The sequence below is a fragment of the Ambystoma mexicanum genome, chromosome 5p, assembly GCF_040938575.1.
Source record: "Ambystoma mexicanum isolate Mex_15411 chromosome 5p, UKY_AmexF1_1, whole genome shotgun sequence".
NCBI classification, from domain to species: Eukaryota; Metazoa; Chordata; class Amphibia; order Caudata; family Ambystomatidae; genus Ambystoma; species Ambystoma mexicanum.
The window spans coordinates 588,642,775-588,668,633 of NC_090930.1; the positions used below are offsets into that span (position 1 = coordinate 588,642,775).

The window sequence follows — 25,859 nt, forward strand, 5'->3', positions numbered from 1 at the left end:
TCGTCAGTGTGCTACCTGTGAACATCACCCTGTTCTCCTTCCACTTATTACTCTGTTTGCTGAATCCAACTGTTTGTTTGTCAAGGTAAGGACATGTATCCTAATCAAATTGCATTCTTCGCGGGCCGTGCCTATAGTATAAGCAAGTAATGTAATGTAAGTTTCGCTTTAGACAATTTCATACCAGATCTAATCGAAATAAGAATAGCTGACCGTTACTGATGGGTGACATTGTACTTGTTTGTTCTGTTTGGCATATTGCAATGAAGTGCTAGTACTTCTATCTACCTGGCAACAGGAGCAGGCCAGCATCGAGACGCATGTAGACCACCACCAGTTTCTCCCTGGCTCAATGCCAATAAATCATTACACTGTTTTTGCACCTCAAATTATTGCCCCAGTTTACGCATTACGTTTATATCTCAACATTCTCATTTGCACTATCCGCGGAAGCAAATAGCAGAGTACTTTGATATTCCAAGTTGTATTCTCTCGGTTCACATTGTGTCACCTCTGCACTAATAAAGAAAATTAATAATTGTAATAAAGATCGGCTACTGAGACATTTTTCAATTTTTATCTTTTGCAAACAGTTACCTCGTGCCGTTCTGCGATTGTCATCTATTCCAGACCCCGACCGATGGCTTCTTCAACCGCCAGCTGCAGCTACATGTCAATCGCTGGATCTACTTGACTGTATTTTGGGACGACAGACAAGGTCTAATCTGTCCGTACGTGGTACCGGCAATTAGGAGCAACATAACAACCTTTACGGTGGTCTAGTGCCAAGTTGAAGCACCACCAGCCTTGCAACTCACCGTGCAACCGAAGTGCTTTGATTACCCAAAACGAACACCCTGTGTAACCAACAGGAACAGCGCATGGCTCACGATAAACATTTGCGGATTTATTAGCCAAAACAAACACCCTGTGTACCCAAAAGGAACAGCGCGTGGCTCACAATAAACATTTGCAGATTTATTACCCAAAACGATCACCCTGTGTACCCATAAAGGAACAGCGTGTGACTCACGATAAACATTTGTGGATTTATTAAACGACAGACAAGGTCCATTCTGTCTGTACACAGTGCCGGCAAAGAAAAAAGTTCTATTTTAATTGATTCTGTCACACGCCGATTGTTATCGAAACATTTAATGTGTAATAAATGTACTTTACCAATTGTACAGTCTTGTTGTTTCCTTTTAAAGTACAGTTTCATATTCCTAATTGTGACGCGCCGCGCTGTGAGGCGGTGTGTGTTGTTTTCCAGGTTCCACGTTTAGTCGTGTAGGTGACGACTGAGCATGTTTGGCCACGCTGTCCAGCAACGTCACGGAGAGAGGCGGAGAATATAAATGATTCGGTGATGTCAGGCTCAGGGGCGGGGTATATGATTTAGTGCCGCAAACGTAGGTCACCCAGGGCGATGCAGCAAGTGATAAGATTATCACAAGATGGCCGCGTCCTGCTGCCTGTTTTTGCTTGTGTTCATGAGACGAAAACTCTGGTAAGGTGCATATGAAATGTTTGTACGATAGATCGAATTAAGATTAAAAGCACATGGCCGCACCATAGGGACAACAATATTTCTGACAGAACCATTCCTTTAATTTTACAGCTATATCCTTTTATACTCACCCGTTTACGCTTCGGGGGAGAGTAGCACGCGGATAGTTACCGGGCCTTCTAAAGAAGCAGAGAGTGTACACTCGCCAAAAACAAGATGACTGGTGGCAGTCCAAGGCTTTATGCATTAGTAACTGACTGCCTGAGAAGACATGTCATTATTGTGACTGCTTGCTTATATTCAGTATGCTTATATAAGTGCCAACACATAGATTAAGAACACCCGCACACACCCGGGGGCATGTGGCTGAGGTGCCAGGGAATTAAATGGTGTGAGGAACATTCGGAACGGCGCCTCTATAACATTGTAGCGGAAGCGGGAAGCGTCAACACTTTCAGAAGGGTGGAATAGAGAACCGATTCCCTTTTAAGGCCGCCGGGTTCCCTCCATGTTTGATACACTTTGCAGTTGTCAGTAGCAAAATAAACGTCTGTCTATCTTAGCGAAATGGCGCGTCTTCAGTGGTGACAGAGAGGCAACGAAATGTTGTTAAAATGTGTTCAATAAAACCTGACAGCCAGAACAATAGAAAGTTATGTACATGATATCTCAGCGGAGCGATCCATCACGCTGCACAGTCGTCCCTGGCTGTCTGTATAAAGGGGGCCTTCACACATCCCAAATTGACTACGTACATGGCTGCTCTCTTATGAGGAACATTTTTAAAATGTTATTTGCAAATGTGCACTTCACTGTGAAATGCATTATCAAAGTGACAAGGTGGAAATGGTTTTGAAGCAGGTGTTAAATTAGCATGCGATAGCTAAGCATTAGTATGCCATTATGGCACACCAGGCTGCCTTTCCAGGATATAGCATCTCGGCAAAGAGGGTCGGTCCAGGTAGGTTTCATCTGCAGTTAAATGATGATTACAGTACAACAAAAACAGGATTAGAGTTAATTTTCATACATGACCCATCTGAGGTCCAGATGCTAAGAGTGAGAGCACGGCTATATTGTTTCTGGGTGGGGAGCGGGGGGGGAGGGATCAGGAATTCTTAGTAAATAAATAATGCAATACCATTTGACTGTACAATTTAAGTGTATTATGCGCAGAATGTTATTAAACTCATTCTATGTGATGGAAGGGGTAACGGCTTAATTAAAACACGTTCTCATGTTTGTATTTTGCCACATGTGTTTTGAAATGAGACAGCAAAGGTAACGACTGCAATGATTTATTGATGTCACATGGTTTTACCATAAAGAGATTAATTGACTGATTTAGCTTCAATTTCGTAATTTAAAGGTTCCACAAAAGAAAATCCATAATCCTACTAACATCTCAATTCATCTATTAAAGCTAACAGACAACACACAGACAGTACTAATCAAACCTTAAAGATTAAGTCATAATTGGCACCTAAAGACATAGGGCCTCATTACGACCCTGGCGCTAATGGGTTAACGGCGCCGTAAAAGGCTGCGGCGCCGTTAACCCATTAGCGCCTTACTAGGAGGTCCCTTTGCGGGACCCGACCTGAACGGCTGGTCTAGACCAGCCGTTAAAGTAGGGACCCGCAAAGGGACCTTGGTGCTAAGTACGGTACCGCAATTTGCGGTACCGTACTTAGCGCCTTCCCCAGTCCCATTGAGCCCTATGGGGCAAAAATGGGACTGGGGAAGGGCAAATGTTCAATGGGGAATTACTGCCCCGCCAACCTTGGAATGGGGTGGTAATTCCCCATTGAACATTGGCGGACTCGTTACGATACCGGCACCAAGCATGGTGCTAATAGCGCCATGGTTTAGCGCCAGTATCGTAATGAGGGCCATATTCTGCGTTGACGAAATCATCCACAACACAGGCAATTCAATTTGACGTTGAAAGAAGGAAGTCAAGTGCCAGTTGACATTGCAAAAATGCATATCATACAAAGAATGTGTTTCACAACATTACTAAGTGATACATTCAAAGTCCATAGGTCCAAATTATATGTCATGAGGGTATCGGATATGTAGGACATCTTTGGTTCTAAATATTTAGAAGTTGACTGGTTTACCCCCAGTAAGCACTGTACAGAAGCATTCAGAGCCATTTGTATTTTGCACTCTTGGACAACTACCTCATTCTGGTAACATACAATAAAGTCATTGATACAGTCTTGATGCAGTACATTTTTAAAATAGGAGCAAGTGGTCTTGTGGGTGGGCTCATGGAAAGCCTAAACACATACAAAGCAGCCTGTGTTATCCTCATTGATTGTCTCCAAATCTGTCTTCCCAAAAAAAGTATCTTCAGAGAATATGAGGTTATCAACAAATGTGCATCTCGATATTCAGAGACCATTAGCAGATGTGGTTCCAATAGATTTCCTCTGCAATAAAAGTGCATTACTACTTTTAACATTATTTGCCTTTAGAACCTCTCCCAGAAGAAATCTGAAATACCCATCCATCAATTTTGCAATTTGTGCTTGCTGGGTTTTAGCATGTGGCATGGCATCATCTTCAAATAGCAGGAGATGATGATCAGGTAAAGATGGAACATTGGAGGATGTGTATTTTTAAGTAGATGTCACTTGCTTAACATACACATTATAGAGTAGGAACACAACCTGACTCACTTAATCATACAGGCCATTTAAGTGTAAGACTGCCCTTATCATAAACATGAGAAATAACTGCATAAAGGACTGTTATTGGGTAGACCGAGTCTTCATGAATGCCCAGTTTTAGTCGGTTGTCCCATAGGCTGGATGTATCAAGACAATCAAATGATGATGGAATGTCCATATATGTCAAATTCAAAGAGGTTATATCCATGGAGATTTTTCAATATTAGATGGCTTATATTAAGTGCCTGCCTGTCAGTATTGAAATTAAAGGCCTCCCTAAAGCCATACTGGGCATCCGTGATGACCCCAAGATCTGTAAGCAAGCATGTAGTCTATTAAAAATAATCATTCTCAATAATTTATCAGAGAAGTCCAAAAGGTGCCACAGGATGGTACGTACGACTTTATGACAAGCCGCGTCCATTGTTTATACATATGAACAATGGTCACCAATCCCCAGTTCTCTGAGTAATGATTTACTTGTAAAATCAAATTGAAAGCAAATATCAATGAAGGGGTTGAAAGGTCAGGATTAGATTTAAAGGTTTCCAATGGGAACTCATTTGGGCATGAATACATATTGCTTCCTTGCATGACCAAAGCAGGAAGTTTTTCCTAAAAAGACAGGGTAATACAATGGCGCTTATGCAGAAATTCAGAAAGAGAGCAATCCTCACCAATTTGAGAACAACTAACAGCATGGTTTGTGCCAATCTTAGGAGTAGTTGGGCAGGTTGATTTGAAAAGTTTACCAACATATTATGTTCATTGATTTTCATTAATATATGAATTAAGGGGGCCTCCACGTTGACATTATTTGGGCATTGGGCCTCCAAATTGGCATTGGTTGGACCTATGGCATAGTTACCCGGAACAGTCTACTATATTCATCTTCTAAATTAGATCCCATGCTTTATTGACAGCCCATAATCATTGTCTCTAAAAACCTCATGGATATTCTTTCTCTGTCACATAGATGCCTTTTGTAGTGGGTTTGTCTTCTTTCAAGACATTAAGCAGATTGTATTTAAGTAATCTTCATTCTGTCCCAAATTTCGATTTTTTCATTTTAAAGTTATATTTTAGGGCCAGAATTGTAAACATAAATTCTGTGGATAAACAAGGGAAAATCAAAGGCAATGATTAATTCATAATCTGTTTTATTATCTTCCAGTTGGGCTATGAAATAGGAGAAACCTACAGAGATAGCTTTAACTTGCGTCTCATCTAGGTTTAAGGAACCGATCTTTGATTCTTACGATTATTCGCTGCTGAGCCCCCATTTGCTGCATATCACTACATAGCATTCTGCACTCTTCTCCTAACTGGTTCCAGGTAATAATGTCGCCACAAAAATCTCGCCATGCAAAATTATCGCTGAAAAATGGCCGTTTTTTGTGGCGACATTATTGCATGGAACATGCGGGGGAGACCCCCGCAACCTTTTTTTGTTTTTCTCTTTTTTTTTTACATTTATTTTTTTTACCCCTATCCCCATATATATGGTCACCCAAATAATATCCCCACAACATTTTCCCAGCGATATTATTTACGGCGACCATATTTATGGGGATATTATTACCTGATACCTCCTAACCTCCAATGGATTATGGTCACTATCATGTCTTTGCATTGTCCACGGTGAAATATGTTTCTTTAGTCTGCAAAAATGTCATACAATATTGTATTTATAACAATTCTATACTATATTAAAGTAGTGGTATTTATTTTCTTCTAAGTAGAGCTGACTTGCTAATTCAGAAATATGTGACCTTTTATAGAGCAACTAAAACAGGAAGGAATACCAAGTATTTAAAATTCAATCTAATATCCACAAGTTGCTGGTAGTGCCCAGAATGTGAGGTATTCATATTCATCTATTATATACTTAGAGGTTCCTTTAAATATGTTAATTATTTTTAAACTCTGCACATACTACACGACTAGAAGGATTTCCAATTGCCAAAGGCATATCCTATTTAATCATTTTATGTATAATCTCGTTAAGGCATTGGTGTAAAGGATATCACCAGGTCCAAAGTAAGGGTGTGAGATTTAATTACAATACTTTAGACGCATTTATTTGTTGGTCTAGATTATTGTCGGAGCCGGTATCTTTTCGAGTCACCTTAACATTCAGATGTATTGCAACATAGGTTGTCATTCCTCCCGAGTTCAAACCTCTTGTATGAATTGGCACTGGGGAGAAACAACAGTGTATAATCTTACGGGAAATATAGGGTAAATAAAACCAGGTTTCTTGGAAAAGCTAAATATCAAAAGTTGGAAATAAATCCTGTGAGGGTGTAGAAGAAGGAGACTAAGAAGGGGAGGGCATTTTGTTGGCTGTAACTGTTCAATGTGTAACTCAAGAAAACCTCTCCCTCCCTCCCTACATCAAAGGGGCTTAGCCTACCCCAATCTAGGAAAAATGCAGTGAGCTGTCAGGTGTCCATCACAATTAAATGTTCTCCATCCTCTTTCAGAAAGCAACAAATCTAACCCTAACACTATAAACATAAGCCTTAACTAAAGTGAAGTTTATGCTTCGTTCACCGGGAGAATGACTACCATCTTCTGGCAGGTTCAGTCTTATAGTATAAGTAGCTCCTTCAATGCCCCATCACAAGGCACCAGGGGAATAACTCCCTTCTCCTGGTCCTTCTATAAAGGTTCTCCACAGTGGTCTTAAAGCACTCTTGTAGAACACTTGTATTAATCTCTTTTACTTCTTCAAGGAAGTAGAAAAAACTCATAGCCTTATTTGGCCTCCATTTAATACTATGATAATGGATATCTTTCCCAGGGTTCTCTGTATCTTTATTGTATGTCTTTCTACTGGTCTCTATATTCTATTGAGGAGATTGTTTCCCAAAGCTCTTGGGCTTTCCAATGATATTTGTTGGGCCGCAGTGATGAGAGAGACAACTTCCAATGCCCTCTGTTATAACAGAGTCATTTGGTGAATCTCTGTGATGAGGGAGATGGCTCCACTCCACTTGATCAGTGCTATTGGATGAACCACTGTAATGAGGGAGAAGACTCCCAAAGCACTCTGTTTGAGCAGTGGTATTGTATTGACCACTCCGATGAGATGAGGGAGATGGTTCCTAATGTACTTTGCTTGGGCAGTGGTGTTGGGTTGACCACTGCAATGAGGGCGATGACTCCCAATACACTCTGCTTGAGAAGTGGCATTGACTTGGCCACTGCGATGAGGGAGAGGACTCCCGGTGCACTCTGCTTGAGTTGGGCATCTTCCGGGACCCCACCCCATCTTCCTGCCATTCCCGTTACATGCAGTACCTTGGGGGCATGGCTCCAATTCTTTTGACAGGGTTGCAGGGACTCTCCTCCCCCTTGCTTTCTGTACAGCTCTGTAGCAGGCTTGTCAGCTCAGTGTCATTTCTGGACCAGACGGTCCACCTTTCTGCAGTCACACCACTACCAAGTGAGGCAGTTCCATGCCAGCTCCCAGGATGCCCCAGAAATGTCCTGTCCTTCTTGCCCCCCTCCTGGAAGGATGGGTCTGCATAATATGCAACAATCCAAGTTTGACATTTCCAGGTCTCGTTCACACACTCCTTGCTTCCGTTGGGAGATCTCCTCAGTCCGTTCTTGCTTTTAACTTTCTACTGTAGATTGGTGACGCAAGCACTCAACAGATACGGTCCAGATATAGCACTCCTTACAGAAACCCACATGGCCGGCATGACTTGCCACCTTTTGAAGCGTGCAAATTACCGCACAGCGGTACACGCAGGGTTCTCCATGGGAGCAAGAGGAGTGCTAATATTGATACACAAGCAAGCTCCCTTGCAGATCACTAAAATATCCCTAGAGACAGGGGGGAGATACGTGTATATTTACGTCACATTATGGAATCAGACCTTTGCCATTCTAGCGATTTACTCACCCCCCACACTTATGTACACCCTATTGAAGGATATCACGCCCATAATAGCATGGAATATAGCAGACAACTGGATAATAGGGGGGGACTTCAACGAGGTCATGGATGTGGAGGTAGACCGCACGCACCTTAGATGGAGAAACCCTGCCATACCCACTAAACTAGCTGCCTTTACATCTGCAAAAGGGCTGAGGGATCTGTGGCGCGATCTGCACCCAGCTGAGCGTGAATACTCGTTTCACTCTGGAGCACATGCATCACTCTCCAGGATAGACTATTTCTTCCTGTCTACAACAGATATACATAAAGTGACGGAGGCGACCCTACTCCCACGAGGCATCTCGGACCACTCTCCACTCCTGATAGGCATTGCAACACAAAGACCCCACCCCCCACCATCCTGGCGATTAAACAACTACTATCTGGGTTTCCCTGAACTAGAGGAGAAACACCAAACGGCCACATCACTATACTTTGATTTGAACCAGGGCATAATAGACAACACTGCAACGTTGTGGGAGGCCTATAAGGCATTTCTCAGAGGTGAGATAATTGGGTGGACAATGGCACACAAGAAAACACATAGGAAAGAAGTGGAAGATGCTGAAACTGAAGTTAGGCAGGCCGAAACACTCTACAAAAACACAAACTCAACAGAAAACAATAGGACTCAGATGCTGGCACAGAAAAAGTTACAAAATATAGAACTGAACTTCACCAAACAAGCACATAACACGATGCGCGCCAGGCTGTATGAGACAGGCGACAAAGCTGGCAAGCTCCTAGCTTAGCTGGAGAAGAGGGATGAGGGACACCAACAGGTTAGATACATTATCACCGACAATGCAGGGTAAGCCTCGACCGATCAAGAAATTGCAGAAAGCTTTGCTGACTAGTATGAAACACTGTATAGTGCCCCCACAGGTCCCATAGAGACCACCATACTAGATGAGATCGCTCTACCGTCCCTACAGGAAACACAGAAACATAGCCTGGAAACGGAGATTACAGAGGAAGAACTACTGACGGCCCTATCACAACTTCAAAATGGGAAAACCCCGGGGCCGAATGGGTTCCCAGTAGAAACATGGAAAATAATAGGGAGCCCTGAGGTGGCGACACACATGCTCAATATGTTCCTACACTCCAAAGAACTGGGAATCCTCTCCCCGGATCTGAGAAAAGCTTGTATAGTAGTAATTCCCAAAAAGGGTAAACCCCCAGACATGTGTAGTTCCTACAGGCCGATCTCCCTCATAAACGGTGAGGTCAAAATCTTTGCTAAAATTCTTGCAAACAGACTGCAAACGGTAATAACAGCTCTAATTCACCCTAATCAATGTGGCTTTATGCCTAGAAGGTCCACACAAATGATTATTCATAGGCTCCACTCGGCCATCGAAAGAGCCAAACGATACAGGAACCACTTGCACTTCTTGCAATAGATTTTGAAAAGGCCTTTGACTCGGTCCATTGGGAGGTCATGTGGGAAATAATGTGCATAATGGGCTTTCGGGGCCGCTTTATAGAATCAGTGAAACTCCTATATAACGCCCCGATGGCAGAAGTGAAAGTGAACGGATGGTCATCACGCACCATCAAACTGGGTAAAGGGACAAGGCAAGACTGCCCGCTGTCGGCAATGCTGATTGCACTAGTGTTCGAGCCCCTAGCGGTGCTGCTGAGGAGCACCCAGTCATGGACGGGATTTCGTTGGGCCCACGACTGGGAGGATAGAGTCTCCCTGTATGCTGATGACTTACTGATTTATCTCAGTAATCCAAAGGAATCCTGCCCTATCGTCACCCGGCTGCTGCAGAGATATGAGCTGTTTAGTGGGCTGAGGGTAAATTGGGCCAAACCGATACTATTTCTAATTAAAGGGACAAACAACCTGATTCCAGACAGCTGCCCATACAGGGTGGAAACAGGGCGGTTTTGCTACCTCGGCACACTAGTTACGCCCAACCTAGCGGACTATACCCTCAAAAACATAGGCACGATCATAGAGAGGTTTGCAAACAATGTGGGACATTGGATAACGCAACCCCTAACCTTACTGGGGAGAGTGGCATTGTTCAAAATGCTAGCGCTCCCACGCTTCCTATACATACTACAAAATTCATCACTACACATCCCGGTGATAGAATTCCGCAAAATTGATAGGATACTCAGGAAGCTACTATGGGGAAGTAGACACCCACGCATAGCACTAAACACCCTGCAACGCTCCATTTGGGAGGGGTCATTGGACTGCCACACCTGCAACTATATTACTGGGCCTCACAGATGGCACTCATAAATGATATCCTACTTGGCAACCCTGAACTTTCACATATCTGTGTAGATATGCGCACCAGACATGGGGGGTCATTACGAGTAGGGCGTTAAGGCATACCGGGCACGGTATGGGAGGCAGCCATGTAGCTAATAGCTCCATGGCTACTACCCATCTCGTAATGAGGCCCATGGTCTCTCTCCACTAGAAATCCTCCACCAAAAAATAACACACCCACCCCCCATACGATGGCAGCTCATAGAGCACAGATTTGGGCAGAAACACACAAACACATACACTGGGAGGGAAAGATCACCCCGACACAACCCTTATGGAAGAACAGAAATCTAGCTGAACTAAACGGACTCCCGAAATGGGAGACAGCCGGAATAATCAAGGGTGGAGACGTGATACAAGAAGGCAAAATAGTGCTCTTTGAAAACCTAATAAATGTGTTTGAACTACCCTTGACAGAGCATTTTCATTATAGGCAAATGTCCCAACCATTGGGTATACACATGCCAGCCCTCTCTGATATGCCCGAATGTACTCCAATTGAAAGAAACACTGTACTAGGCCGCGTAGATGTTAAAACAACCTCCATAATGTATAGCGCAATGTCCTCTTTTGCAACAACAGCCCTCGTTGGACTGAAGGCCAAGTGGGAAAAAGACATCGGTACAATACAACCCGAGGAATGGACTGCAATCCTAATGCACCCCAGAGAGGTCGCTATCTCTGCCAGAATCAGACTAATACAGCTAAAAATACTACACAGAATATACTACTCAGGGGTGGCCCTGTACCGATGGGGGAAAACAACAGACCCTAATTGCCTGAGGTGTGTACAAGGGGGGGAACCTTCTACCATATCCTGTGGGAATGCCCACATATCCAACCCTTCTGGCGAAAATGCTGTGATAGACTCTCGCTGGTGATGGGCTGAACGGTAATAACAGATCCTAAATTGTTGATACTGGGAGTGGAAGAGGACAATGATGTGTCTTGATACGAAAAACGAATGTTCTCGACAGCCATGGGACTGGCCAAGAGGAATGTGGCGCAATTATGGGGATCAAATATCGCCCCGCAATAGGAACAATGGGTGGCAGACATGGATGCGTGTATTGTAATGGAAAATACGGTATACACAGCCAGAGGATGCCCCGGGAAGGCGAATAAAATCTGGCACAGATGGGAAGAAACTTAGAGAAAAACACAGGAAAAATCTACTTGACTAACAAACTGCGACCCTTCTGGAAGTAAATCAAATCAGCAGTGCAATACAACTGATTGAAATCTGTTGAAATACCCAGACATTGCACTAAACCCATGACCTGTGAATCATGTTTTTCTACCTGTATGTTTGCTTTGTATTGTATGTTGTTACTCTTAAAACCAATAAAATTGTTATATTAAAAAAAAGAAGGACATAGTGAAGGATAACAACTGTTTCAATTTTTTAACAAGGGTTTAGACATTTAATTTGCCACATGGAAGGACGCAGTAGAGCGAGAAGTAATTTTGTGTTGAACTGAATAGAACGTTGTTGAATCTGAACTTCATCACAAATAATCCTGAATTGATCCAGGGGCAGGGAGTCCAACCCTGGTCGCAAGGAGCACCTGCTAATTATACACGTTTGAACTGTCATCCTTTTTGTGGAACTGAAATCAGCCAAATATTCCTTGTATCATTTTGTTGTATGTATTACTGTGAGGGTCAGAGACATTTTGGACACTAGGATCATCTTTATTTAGTTTTAGGTTGTTAGGTAGGGACATCCTCATTAGCATAGAGACAGAGAGGGATTTATCTCATCTCTTTTACTTTAATAAATGGAAAACATTGAGATAGCTGTGTGTCCGTCTCACATTTCTGACCCCTCACAGTGCAGATCCTCAAAGGGAAAAAAGTATGCCAATCCCCTTCCCACCCCTAAGCAGCAATACATGTGAAGCAGAATGTTTTTCTCCCACCTCTCAAGATGCAGGGTATAATAAGAGATATACTGCCTTCCCCTTTCTCAAAAGGCAATACATTTTGTAGAGGTGGGACCTTACTAGAGGTTTTTCTGTTCCCTGAGATGGAATTAAAACCATCAAAAACCAACAAAATGAACTTCTGAGTAAAGGGAAAGGCAGGAGCAGAAGAGAAACACCACATGGAAACCAACTGAAAGATGTTCAAGATGGTGACAGACCATTCATAGGCATCCTTCCCCTGGATAGGAACAGAAAGCCAATTGACTACTCAATTCAAAGGTTTGCATCAGCCGATAGAAGAACAGTGAGGGTTTTATAACTGAGGCTAAGTAACACAGACAGTTGCCCTCATACAAGTATGGTGGTGGGGGTAAAAATGATGGTAATGCAGCAGTAATTCTTTTATGGCTGCATTACTGCCACATTACCACATAGCCACGCTATGGGTTTGGTGGCATTATGGAAGATGTACCTCCTGTAGGAAGCTGGAGATAAATCTTCCACCTTAGCACCAAAAATCTTCAAACAAACAGCAGAATTATGCAGCAGGATTATCACCAGCAGTAATTTGGCTGCAATCTCATGGACACCTATTGTCTGCAGAAAAGGGGTATTGCTATGCCCCACCACAATTGAAATATCGTGGTAAATCCGCTGGGCCAAGTGGCGGTAACAGAAATTGAGATTTTAGGTAATTTGGCAGATTTAACGGCACATTCCACTGTATTTGTGATGAGGCCTGGTGTCTTTTGGGCTGGTAGCAGAGGTGAGTAATTTGCTGAGGAAGCAAGGGGAGCACCTGAGCATGGCAACCCCTAGAGCACAAGGGAGGGACCTGCCCCATTGAAATGGAGAAAAGACGAGTCAACCCTACAAGAAGGGTGGGTGTGCTCCAGTGTGGGGGATAAGAGCCCCCTTAACACCAGAAAAGGAGTCTGCTTCAGTGAGGAAATATGAGCCCTCTGTACCCCCCAAAAAGGGGTGTGTTCCTGTGAAGGGGAGAGAATCCCTTAAAGCCCAAAAGAGAGGCCTACTGCAGTGAGGAAGAGAGGAGCCCCCTGAGTCAAAGAAGAAGGGTGTGCTCCAGTGAGGGGGGGGGCCCTGCATCCGAGAAGAAGAGTTTCCTCCGTTGAGAAAAATGGGAGACCTTGGGATCCAATAAGAGGGGTGGGTACCAATGATGAATATGAGAGTCCATTAAGACCAAAGAAAAGTGACTGCCAACTCAAAATAAGGGAGGCGTGAGAGGTGGTAAGAAAAAAAGCAACGTTGGCCCCAGAAGTGGGATGTGTAATAGAAGAGGAGAGCCACTGGAATCCAGAAGAGGGATACCTTACAGGAAAGAGTGAGCAGAGCACTATATCCCTAGAAGAGTGAGCAGGGCACTACGTTCCATGGGTATGGATTCATGATCAGGGCACTATATTCTTCGGTGTTGAAGGGTGAGCAGGGCACCATATCCCTGAGTAAAAGAACAGCGGGGGCAAGAGAGGTGAAGAGGCCGTGTTGTCCCCAGAAGCAGTTATAAAGACTGACTGCCAGTGCATCCTAAACAGGAGACATTCCTGTTTGGAACTGTCTCAATGCCTTTTTGTTTGCTGTCCTTTGGTTATGATCCTGCCTGAGTTCAAGGACTGCATCTGCCAACTATGTTTATGTTATAACCATTTTGAACCAATTTCCATACAATAGTCCTATAGTTTATTTTTGTTTAATAAAACCCTTTAAACTTATTTTGGTGTCAATTGTTGTTTTCTCCTTTGCCATGTGACATTACCCACACGATCAATTAGCTCAAACTGCTGCATTGGAGGATTTTCTTCTGCCTGATCAGCAAACAAATATATTGTGGGTTACACTATATCATGGGAGTTAAGGGCTGGGCTTACAGTGGACATGTTTATATCCAAGGGGAATGTGATTGTCTGATGTAACTAAGGATGAAGTCCGTTGTTAATCTTCAAATAGGAAACAGGTTAAACATGATTTGAGCAAAGCCGCTGAATCGGGTTATTCGATTTAAATCCGCCAAACTCCTACACTGTTCAGCTCTCCCTGTGGCTCGATTGCAGATTCTTCTAGGTGGATGAAAATAATGCAACGGCATTCATTGTAACTGTGAGTTAGAAAAATAACAAAAGTGTTTACCAATTGAAAATTACACAGCAAGATAAGGGGTTGAAAATTCAGAATTGCACAGTCCCCGTATTTCTCACTGTCCCTGTTTCCTAATCAATGTACGCTGGGCTGTCATGTGTTTGCTATCTGTATCAATGCAGGTATAGAGCACGTTGTTCAATGAATAAACAGCTTTATTCAGCTAAGACCAAGTGTCGCCCTCATCAGTGCTATTCAGAGCAGGCACCCCAGCTAAAACTATGATGTATGGTGTAGCCTTGGGAGGTGTACATAGTGTGTAGTCCTTATCATTTTGTGCCAATGAGCCTGCATGCCGTTGTTTTTACACAGTCAAGAGAGTTGAACCATGTGCTCCACACTGCAGTTATCCTGGGACACTGATTGTGTCAGTTCAGGGTCTGGTTTATATAGATTTGGGGTTCAAGGGGCACCAGTCTGGTATACCTATCATCTAACCTATCTGTTAGGTGTATTATATTGCTTTACGGAACACAACACATCGTAATATTATTTTCCCCCTTTCAGAAGCAGGATGTAGATGCAATTTCCCTTTGAAGCGAGTCAGCCGCCTGTGCCTAACATAGGTGAACATGTTGTTTATATATGAATCATATTTTCCATAAACTCTTATCACCATTAATTTGGCATTAAGACATGTACAGTTATTATTGTTTGGGGAAAAATGTCTCTTATTTGATTGCACACTCTCATGCTGTTTTTGGGAGGGAGAGTTTGTCAGGCTTGGTTCTATGAAGCTTTCCTTTAGACTTTTCCCCAATTTAGTCATAAGAGATTCGCTTGGTACCAGGTGTCACACGCTTTGCACCTATGCTATTTTGTATGCCTAATACATAATTTCAGTAAGTGAGCAGTCCTTGTATAAGATACACCAACGCTATCGGGACTTCTCGTGGCTAAATTACCAATATTAACAGAGTTTCTTGTGCCACTGCCATCCTCATTCACTAGCTGGCATGGGTCAACTTTAACTAGGTCTGCCCCTCTGAACCTGTGGGCAAAGAATTGGTCTGGTCTTTTGTGAGTAGGGGTGGGTCTTGCATGCAACAGTGATTGCTAAATCTGGCACCAACAAAATTCGTTCATCGATGTTTAATGGCAAATAAGTATTTTTTTAGAGACAGCTCTACCATAGGTAATTGCGGTTTAAAGTCCCCCATAGCTGTAATCAAGTGTTTAATGAAGTCGTTTTCAATTGACTCCACCTGAACACACTTAGGCCGTTTGTTTTTTACATACTCTGGAGATGCCTCTCTTTTTTAAATGTTATCTAAAAAAGGAACAATACACGTATTTATAATATAAGAATGTACTAAAGCTAAATCAATTACCAACCTATCATCCGCAGCAAAACAGTGTCTGCAAATGGTAATTGTAATTATTTCTTGGTAAAGTGCTTATACACAAGTGAAGTGCTTCAAGGGAAAACAAATAAAGCAAATCTAGTGTAAACAAAACACACATTGGCAATGCCAGCATTTTGGGCTTTTGTGTAGGTATGGCAAAGTCACTTCCTAGGAATGAGGTAGTGGTACTAATTGGCCATTGATGGTAGCACGTGCCAGTACCTGGGCATCTTATAGCAGTGCCTGGTAAATGCCTAATACTTATATCCACAAACCAAAACTGTTGGCTTTAACAATGCTTGCTTTTAACAGGATCTCAGTGCACGCCTGGTGATTACTAATAAATTGAGTGGCTTAAGGCAGACCTGGTTAAGACATTTTTATTACACCAGAATCATGTTTACAGCTACAATTAAGTTATCAACCCTCAGAACACTGCTTTGGAAAAACACTTACAGGCACTTTGAGTACACAGTTTGATCATAAGCCTTGATTAACTCGACCTCAAAGAGTTCCCATGAGGAAGTTCTTTGTGTGGGGAGGGACAGGAACTGGGTGGGAATGGCCATAAGGATTAGTATGGCCATGAGCAGTCAATGGCATAACCAAACAACACCTACAAGTGTTGTGTCCATCCTCATATGCCATTTCTCTCTATCTGTACTTGCATGCAATAGTTTCAGCTTATACATGGCACTAAAGCACTGCCTAATAGTCCAAATTATAAACAGCAGCAGGGAATGCATGAGGTTCCTGAAATTATGCCACGTTCCCCAAGTAAGATGCATACTTCTATTTCATAAAATCAAGCATCTTAGTAACCTACTGGAGTATGTCTCTTCCCTCTCAGCTCCTGCTGCTGTCTACTCATTCCAGATCTTTCTGCCATACAATTCTCAGACTCAAGAGCCAACATTCAATCTGGAGCCGGGCTCAGCATGTAGCATCACCATCCAATAGGACAACACACAATGCAACAGTGTCAGCAAAGCAGTCCACGGTATTGGATCGTTTACCCATACTTTTCAGTACATTCCTCGGATGTGTTTCCTTCACATTCTCCATAATGTCATAACATGGGTGCACACATATCGGCCAGTATCTAGTGAAAGCATGCTGGGTGCAGGGGAAATGAATTTTTGTGCAATAGATTGATACAGTATGGACATAGGTTCTTCAGAGTTGGATAAATATGAGATGTAAAAATAAACTGTAGTTAAACTATAGGAGATGAACTGGAAGACAAACAATATTATAAGAATAAATAACAAACTCTTCATCAGATTAAAAACATTGTAAATTGAATAGCCATTTAAACTCAAACAAAAATTGCATGCTCTGTGCTTCCAATGGGAAACACAGAAACCTTATATTTTGGGTGCTGTCCACAAACTGCCAGAGAGTTCGGTTTACATTATTCTTTCTTTTTAATTTTGGCACAAGAACAACTCATCTATGAGACAGGGACATGTTATTTTACCCTGTCGAAGGAGCCGGGCACTCTCAAAGCCTGGTATAGCCGGTTTAGCAGGGCAATGCAAGACCTGCCCTACCTCACAGGCCATGTGAGTGGAGTTCTGGGGAATCTTTCTCACCAGCTCTGAGGTATGCAGGGAGTCCTACATGTACTTTAAAGCCTCTGTCTCTGTCCCATTTTCTATCAGCCTCTTTTTTGTCCTGGTCACTTTCTATTCTTTCAGATAGTTCCCAAGAAGCTACTAGCATATATCGGACTCTTCAGTGTGAGAAACCTGAAGGTGTCTCACTTACTAGTCCCGGGGATCTGTCATCCAGGTGGCCAGGACACCACCATCGCTATTGGATCCAGTTCCTGGGGTGGACCAGTGCGGGAGGATCACTTGGATGGGTGGTCTTTGTTGAGTGTAAGTGGGGCACTGAAGCGTGAGATGCCGTATCCCCTTTCTTATGACACCTTTCCCCCATCCTGTACAGTGGGATACTTGGAAACTCTACTCCCCTTGCCCCCTTTTCTGACACAAACAGTTTCCGACACACTGTGAGCGACAACGGACTAATACCAGAGCTGTTTACCTGATATGTACCAACACAAGGGTCAGACAGAGTCAAGTAATTACCAACAACTACACACACACCTGACTGCCCTTTCCTTTTGCGACTGGGACAGAAGGCATAGCACCAGAGCACACTCTAAGCAGGGCTGAATGCATGAGAAAGCAGCCATTGCAGGATGACATTTTAAATGGAGGAGAAAGGTAGCAAGACATGAAAGGATATCAAGGAGGGGGTTACCCAGGTCTTTATCAACCCAGTCCCACGAAGACTCCAATGAAAGAAACATGAGATTGGGAATTGCAGCTGGCGAATGGTGTGATGGATGTCAGCAGGACATGAAACCTTCCTGCAGTGATAGCCAGGGAAGGGAGATGCGGTTGCCATTGTGGCACCGTCCTTGAAAAAGAAAGGACAATGAGTTCAGCACAGCTGGTTAGTCGGAAGAACCTGATAGTGTACCAGACTGTGTTAGACTCAAGTTTGCAGTGACAACATTAAGAAGATTAAGAGACGGAGATCTTTTGTGAATTAATTTGGTACCAGAGGTAGAGTGGTCCGGCGCCACATGCACGCTTGTTAGGAAGTCTCTGACTGGTACTCCTCTCTTGAACAAAGAGATAGTGTTGAAAGTTAAGTTAAAAAAAGCTACAAGTACCAAGAGGCCTTAGGGAAGACCGAAATGAGGTGTCAAGGTGGTTATACACGGGTCAAGCAAAACCCCTTGTACAATCAAAAGTCCTTGACATGTTGTAGAAGTTTTGACGATAATAAAATTGTGAAGTGAAAAATGTGTTTGCGCCCATGCGAGGGGAACGGCAAGTGTACTTGTTCTTGTGAATAAACCTGCACTTGCAATAGGCTAACAGAGTGACCCAGCGAGACGTGATCGCCATTCAGAAGTCTTTGTTTAGACTTGGCAAGTGCTGTGGAATTTCTGAGCCCGGATGAGGGGGACATAACTAAAAAGTGGTTATTTAGAAAGACATTGAGACTTGTGAATATTACAAATAAGGAAATTGTGATGGAAAGGCGATAGAGAACCTAACTGAGGGACATCAAGAGAAAGGTTGTGAGGAAGCTAAGTGAACAACTTTGTGACAAGAAGTATGAACACGACAGAGGATGTCCACAGCGAATGGTTGGTCTGAGCCTGATTGAGAGAGGCTGGTGAGTGTAAGGAGGATTGTAGCCCAGCTGAGGGTGATTCAAAGGTGGAGGATAACCACCTGGTGTAAAGATTAACAGAAGGAACTGTTTTGTTTTGTTGTTTTGACATGTCAGGCCACTTGAAGCAAGAGACTTAGCATGAGACGAGACTCAGGCACAGAAGGCCCTGATATAGATATAAGGAAGTGTAAGCTTGTGCCAGAAGCCCAGGAGTGCGTTGTGCTTGAGTCCTGCCTTGTCCCATGCAAAAAAACATGGGGAAGGGAGAACCTGGCCATAGCATCCAGACTTTTAATTTGGTGAAAAATTCTTTCTTTTTTGGTGCACATCATACCACACTATTTTGTAACATAGCAGTGAGGATTGACAATAGGTTTTTTAGTATAGACCCTTTTTATTTGACTAGACTCCACTACGACTGTATTATTATTATTTGATGGTCCTAGCGTGCTCCCATCTTAGATTTAGCTTTAGAGTATGCATTCATCTCACCCATTTTACAGTTTAATAAACACGCTTGAACTGTGATCACTTGTGTCCGTCTTGTTTTGATACCATGCCTTCCTTACATCAGATTGCTGCGAGTGATGATGGTTTCGAGCGAAGCAGAACAGTCTGGAGATAAACTGCAAGTGCCACACTTGGGTGCAATGGACAAGACCCGTCCTGGAACATGAGGAGCAGACTGGTCACCCAAATAGTATTGACAATGCTTCCCCTTGCAGAAAACGAATATGTGACAAATCACCAACCCCACACACCTCAGACTGACAATAGGGGAGCAGTGGTGCAGCATTAGAGAAAATGAACTCATCAAGAAGCTGCCCAGAACTAGGGGTAACCAGGAAACCCTGACTGGAAAATGTTTAGGCAGAGACTTACTTGATCTAGCAGGGGAACAGAAAACAAACAACCAAAGTGACCGCATGGATTGGACAGCAATGATGGAATATGAAAAAGGGGTAGTGTGGGGGCCCTTATGAAGACTTCCACAGGAATTCCCGGGCCACGGTGGGATAGCTGAAACCAAGATTGGCCCAGGAAACAGCGGGTTTGAGTAACCAATGGGAGCAGAGGATCGCTTCCTTCTGGGCAGAGAGAGGAGTGATATAAAAAGCCAGCAGAACCAGTTGATATTTAGAGCTGTGCAGATGGGTCCAGAAAGCAGGTGAAGGAGGCCCAAAGACCATAGATGAGGTGGCAGCAGCTTTGGAGGTGTTAGAGGAGACTTCCTTGTGTTTACAGAGAAAGGAGGTCATGTGTGGGGGGTGAGAAAGGTGATTACCAATTGAGTCTACGTGAGAGTGGTTGTAAGTAATTTTTAGGAAGCTAAGAAGGCTAATTGAGCATAATTGGTAGAGTAGTTGGAAGTATTTTGGAAGGGGAGTCGGAGGTGGGTTGTGAGCAGGAGAAAAAGAGTAGGCATGAGTGGCAGCTAGGTGAAGACGAGAAGAAGAAGGGAAGTGTTGGGGTGTGAAATTTGGAGGAAATCCAGAAGAAAGAGTGAAAAAAGAGATGGAGAGAAGGATGATGGTGGAGAAATGAGGAGGCAGGTGAGTGAGGAAAGTTGGAGGGATAATCATATGGTGGAAAAAGGTGCCAGGACAACCGTATTACCCCGCTAGGTCTCCTGCAAAGTCCCCAAGGACTGGGATAGATGAGCCTCTCCCTATAACAGGGTGGAACCAGAGTGCAGGTTAACCCTGCTATTGTGAACTAGCACTGCATTGCAGCATTTTGGGGTAGGAAGACTCGGACAGGGAGACGTGATCCACCTCTAAGGGTGATGGAATTATGCACTGGGACCCCACCGACACTGCAAACCCCAAAGGACTTTTCATGTAAGACCAATTTATAATACAATCTGAAAACATATTGGATTTGTCTTGTTGCTCATTGAGCACCTTGCAACATATATGTATGCAGTGCTGATCCATTTTATTAGCTTAGCCATGCATTATGTTTTTTCTGTATATACTACTCTCACGATCTGCACTGAAAGATTGCACAGTATTTCTTGACATGCTACTGCAAATTAAATATCAGAAATCATATTGGCAATGCAAACACTCGCTAGCAATAGGGGTCACCTTAAGATCATCATACCTTTGACCAGTTTATCCTCTTCATTGTGACTTCAGGCTTGTACATTTTTTTTGGTTTCATTCCATAAGGCAAAGATGGTGGTGCTGGCACAGGTGGTCCACGAAGATTCCCAAAAAGCGGTGGTGGTGGAGGTGCACCAAAGGGCAGTGGTGGAGGTGGAGGCGGTGGAATTCCACCTGGTAATGGAGGAGGCGGTGGTGGGGGAGGAATTGCCCCTCCTGGGGGAGGAGGTGGGGGAGGAGGTGGAGGTGGGGCAGATGGGCCTCCCGTAGTTTGAGAGCCAGCCAGAGTTGTAGGTGCCTGAAATTAGGAAATTAAAAGTTTGAATTAATCTGCTTGTGAAATTAAAAGTTTACAAAATAATATCTGCTCAAAATTATTTTGAGGCGGGAAACTGAGTAATTATCAAATTTGCCACATTCAACAAAAAATAGAGATTTACATTCCATCCATAAGGATTTACTAATAAAACTCTCTTCTTCTGCCCGTTTGACTTAAAGACAACTTGGACTGAAAGTGTGAAATCTCATCTTTTCTGACAGAAGTCTACCACAGTATAATCGTGCTGACTGATCTATGAATGCTAACTATAATAGCACAACAAATGCAATAGCATTGACAAAAATAATACATATTTCTTGTTTTCCTCAATGCTAAATGCTTTTTAATAAGTCTAGCAAGACTTACCAAAAAAGGCTGAGTCTGTGATATTTGAAGTGGAACATGAGTCACTCAACCCCCTCAGCACAGAGATATGTATTGGTGTTACTCTGGAAGGTCAGTGAGCGAGAAAAGGTTCTCTCTTTTTCTCTCCCACATAAGCAGCTTTCCAGCCTCTTTGTTTGCATTTGGTAATCTTGTGCAAGGGGATCTATGTAAAGTGACCCACTGCTTCACCCGCATCTCAATCACTGCTAATATATTGATTCCTTCTTGTTTTGCAACTATTTTTCCATACTTAGTAAACTTTGAGCATCTCTTATTTTCCATTTGGCCCGCTACTGCAATTGGCTCTCGGTCACATGACCTCTGCCCCTCACACCTCCTTAGCCCCATCCCTTCCTATCCTTTAACTGTCAAATCACAAGGCATTTCTTGCCTGGAGATTCCAATTGAAGGGCAGGTGACGAAAAGTGCAAGGTACTGTAAGGCCCTGGAAAAGGCTACAGGCCAGTTCCTCTGCCCGTTAGATATCAGCTAGACATCACAATATGGATCCTCTTGATACAGCCCATTTCCATCATCTACAGGGATTGCACAGCCAAACACCCAAAGCACCTCTGGACAAAATCCTGGTGAACCTCATCAATATCCCCAGTAAACCCATGCAACACGTGCCTTCCACTCATACCCACCTGATATGATGGCTAACGACTGCTCAGTGGTTGCACATGCCACTGACACTGCTGACCTCATAATCAACCATGATCTTGATGACCTTTTCATTACCGAAATGTGGTTTACATCTCCCGACCCTACATCTTTGATCATCACCCCATGGCTACAGTCTCCATGCATACTGACCACATGTGAAGATTTTTTAAATGATGCCATTTAATTAACTCTACAGGTTGGATAAATGCCTTACTAAACACTCTAACAAAGGTCTGTCCATCACACTTGCACATACAACAACTCAATAAGTTAATGCATGGCAAAGCAAAATATCCCAATGATTCACAATGAGATATGTGTTTCTCTTTATAATCTGGGTGGATTCCCCTTTCCACAGATTCAAGCAGGATTGTGTTCAACTGTTCCACAAATATAAGGCAATCAATCCTGTCTTGTAATAATACATTGCCAAATCAGTTCCTTTGCTCCAAACTTGGAAATACATGTTCCAACACAGTTCTGTTTGGTTCAACTTAACCTTAACCAATATTTCAACAGTGGGTTTTCCTCCTTCCGCTTGTGACAAAGAACTTAGAATAATGTATTTTCTTCTTGTAAGAATATTTCTGCAACAGTTCATAAACACTTGTGTCAGCAATTGTATAGGATTCTGCACCTATCAGCAACTCATAAAACACTGTTGTAGTTCTGCTACTTATTTGTTTAGGTTTGTAACCACACCACAGTACTTCAGTGACTTCCACCTGGTCCACTCACCTGCCAGTGCTACTACCACAAAGTTCTCTGCTCTGGTGTACTCTCCTGCAAGAACACAGCGCATTACTACAACGTCTTCTGACCTGGTGTACTCTCCTGCCACTAAAAAAAAAACTACTAGCTGCAAGGAATTCCATAGTAACGGTAAACCTCCAATAAATGAGCAATGCCTCTTGCTTCACAACATCAAGTTCAAAAATGTCTTCAGGGAAAACAAGAACCACAATGGTGCTGTTTGTTGTGCTTGCCACACACAATGCAGGTTATGCTCCATTCCCTCTGAATACTTTCTATCAGAAGGGCAACGTTCATGCCATTCATAGTTCCCCTCTTCTGCTTTGATCAAAGATGGACAATGGTTCTCTCTCTTTCTCACACCTCTTTGGCTTCGGTAATATGGGTTTGAGCCAATTACTCTTCTTTATATTTGAGCACTAGATTATACAATCATTGAGACTCTCATTTGACCCTTCTTGACTTTGGCAACGGTTTTTTCTCTCTCACTTGCCCTATTGTAATTCTGATTTGGCTTTGGCAATGGCTGTTTAACTTTTTTGTCTCCTTATTGCCCCTGCCTGTTGTTGGCTTCTAATAAAAAATAAAAAAAATAAAACATACATACACTAACTCCCTTCTGGTGTCACATGGAGTTATTAAAACTACTCCACCTTATACTACTGTTCTCCTCCATGGCCTGCACCTGAGGGGGCCTTTTATGCCTCCCAGTCTCCCACAGGGTTGGGTCAGTACAACTATTAGGCTGAACATTACAGCCATGGGCCTCTGCAGCCCTCTTCTTTGTCCCAGTACTTGGGGAATTGAGGGATTTGAAGTCCACAACATAAAAACCAGTATTTCTAACATGAATAATAATGTCACTTTCATCTCTTTCCTTATATTCTTCAGAGGAATATCATGAGAATTCAATGGGGAAATTGGCTTTACAGAGCAATGATGATTTTCTATGTTTTTTCACAGCTTTTTAAAGACCCTTCTTTACTATTCTTTTCACCTTTATGTAGGTCTATGATTTTAAGAGGGGATTCATTCCTCCTGATACATAAGAAATGATGGTTGTTTTTACCCATATTAAGATAGTCATCTTGGGAAATTAACAACTCTCTCTGACAGCAAACCATCATATACTTTAGTATCACAGATATTTTCTCCCTAGAGAAAGAGAAATACTGCATCTCTTCCAACAGAGTCCTCCAGTTCCCCAGGGGCCTTTCTCCTCCCAGGTGATCCTCATGGTGTCCTATTCAACAGTTCTAGGTGTGATCCTGTGAACACACCCCTTCAGTTATGCTGATGTTCTGCACATACCTTATCTTCTCTTCACCCACTATTCATTTAGGATTGGTGACATCCTATTAGATTGGACCTGCTGCACCGGATCTGCTCCCTGCTTTTGTCAAGGACCTATTGAAATAGTCCCGACATTCCTCCACCACTCACCGTAGTACACATACATCACGAGCCCACAGGAAGCTCTCACAAGCACTTATCTCGTCCTGAAGAAGGCTCATACAAGAACAGCTGCAAACCCAGCACTTAAAGGCCGAAACACAGTCGTGTTGACCACATCACTGAGTCACAGTTCCTACTACACACTGGTTCCATTTCACGTTGCACTTAAGCACTATGTACTGTTTGTCTAGAATGTATTACTCATGTGACCCTTCGAGGTTCCTAGGGTATGTACTTGTTAACTAACCAAATGATCTATGACTTTGGATTTGCATTAATGGTATTTTTTGTTTATCGTTTTGAACAAATATTGAGCATCCTGCTGTGATGGATAGTTAAACTTTCTGTATAACAAGCAAAATAGGAGTGTGTGCCAAGGGTCTCTATGACCCTGTTCACTCTGGCCTATTGAATGGTAAATGCCTCTGAGCATATTTGTAAGGGATTGCCAATACTGGCAAAAATTGATATTAATGGTGGGTAAATATATGTGGCACCGACCAGGATGCCGCCTGACAGATATCTCCCAGCGGAATCCCAGACCACAATGCTGCCGAAGACGAAGTGGATTTCGTGGAATGGGTTCTTGGACGCTTTTCTACCGGCTTCCCCGTCTTCGCGTCTCAAAAAGCAATCATCGACAAGTGTCAGCGAGCCGGTCCTTGTTTTGAGATTGCTTTTCCCTTTGCCGAAGGGCCACAAGCCACAAGTAGTTGTTTTGTGTCTCTAAAATCTTGAGTACGATGAAGGTAAAACTTTAGAGCTCTTTTCACATCCAATGTATGGAGAGCTTTATACGCGACAGATGAAGGAGTTGCGAAGAATGTAGGCAGTACAATAGACGAATGCTTTTGAAAGACAGTTGGAACTTTTGGTATGAAATGAGGGTTGGTTGCCAACACCACTTTGTCTTTGAAAAATCTCAAATATGGAGGATCAATGACTAACGCCTGTAGTTCCGAAAGTCGTCATGTCGAAGTAATAGCCACCAAAAAGGCCAATTTCCACGATAAGAATTTTAAAGACGACAACGACATAGGCTCGAAAGGAGCTTTCATTAGTTCTGCCAGTACCAGATTAAGACTCCAGTTCGGAGGAAAGTT

General features: G+C 43.1%; 1 protein-coding gene across 4 annotated transcripts in view; it reads right to left on the reverse strand.

Moving 5' to 3' along the window:
* DIAPH2 (diaphanous related formin 2) overlaps window positions 1–25,859 on the reverse strand; it is a 5,141,990-nt gene that overhangs the window by 3,253,116 nt on the left and 1,863,015 nt on the right. For all 4 annotated transcript variants that reach the window (XM_069612994.1, XM_069612992.1, XM_069612991.1 and 1 more), the window contains one exon: window positions 21,175–21,474. In XM_069612994.1, coding sequence (XP_069469095.1) covers window positions 21,175–21,474 — 300 coding nt within the window. The remainder of the gene's footprint in view (window positions 1–21,174; window positions 21,475–25,859) is intronic.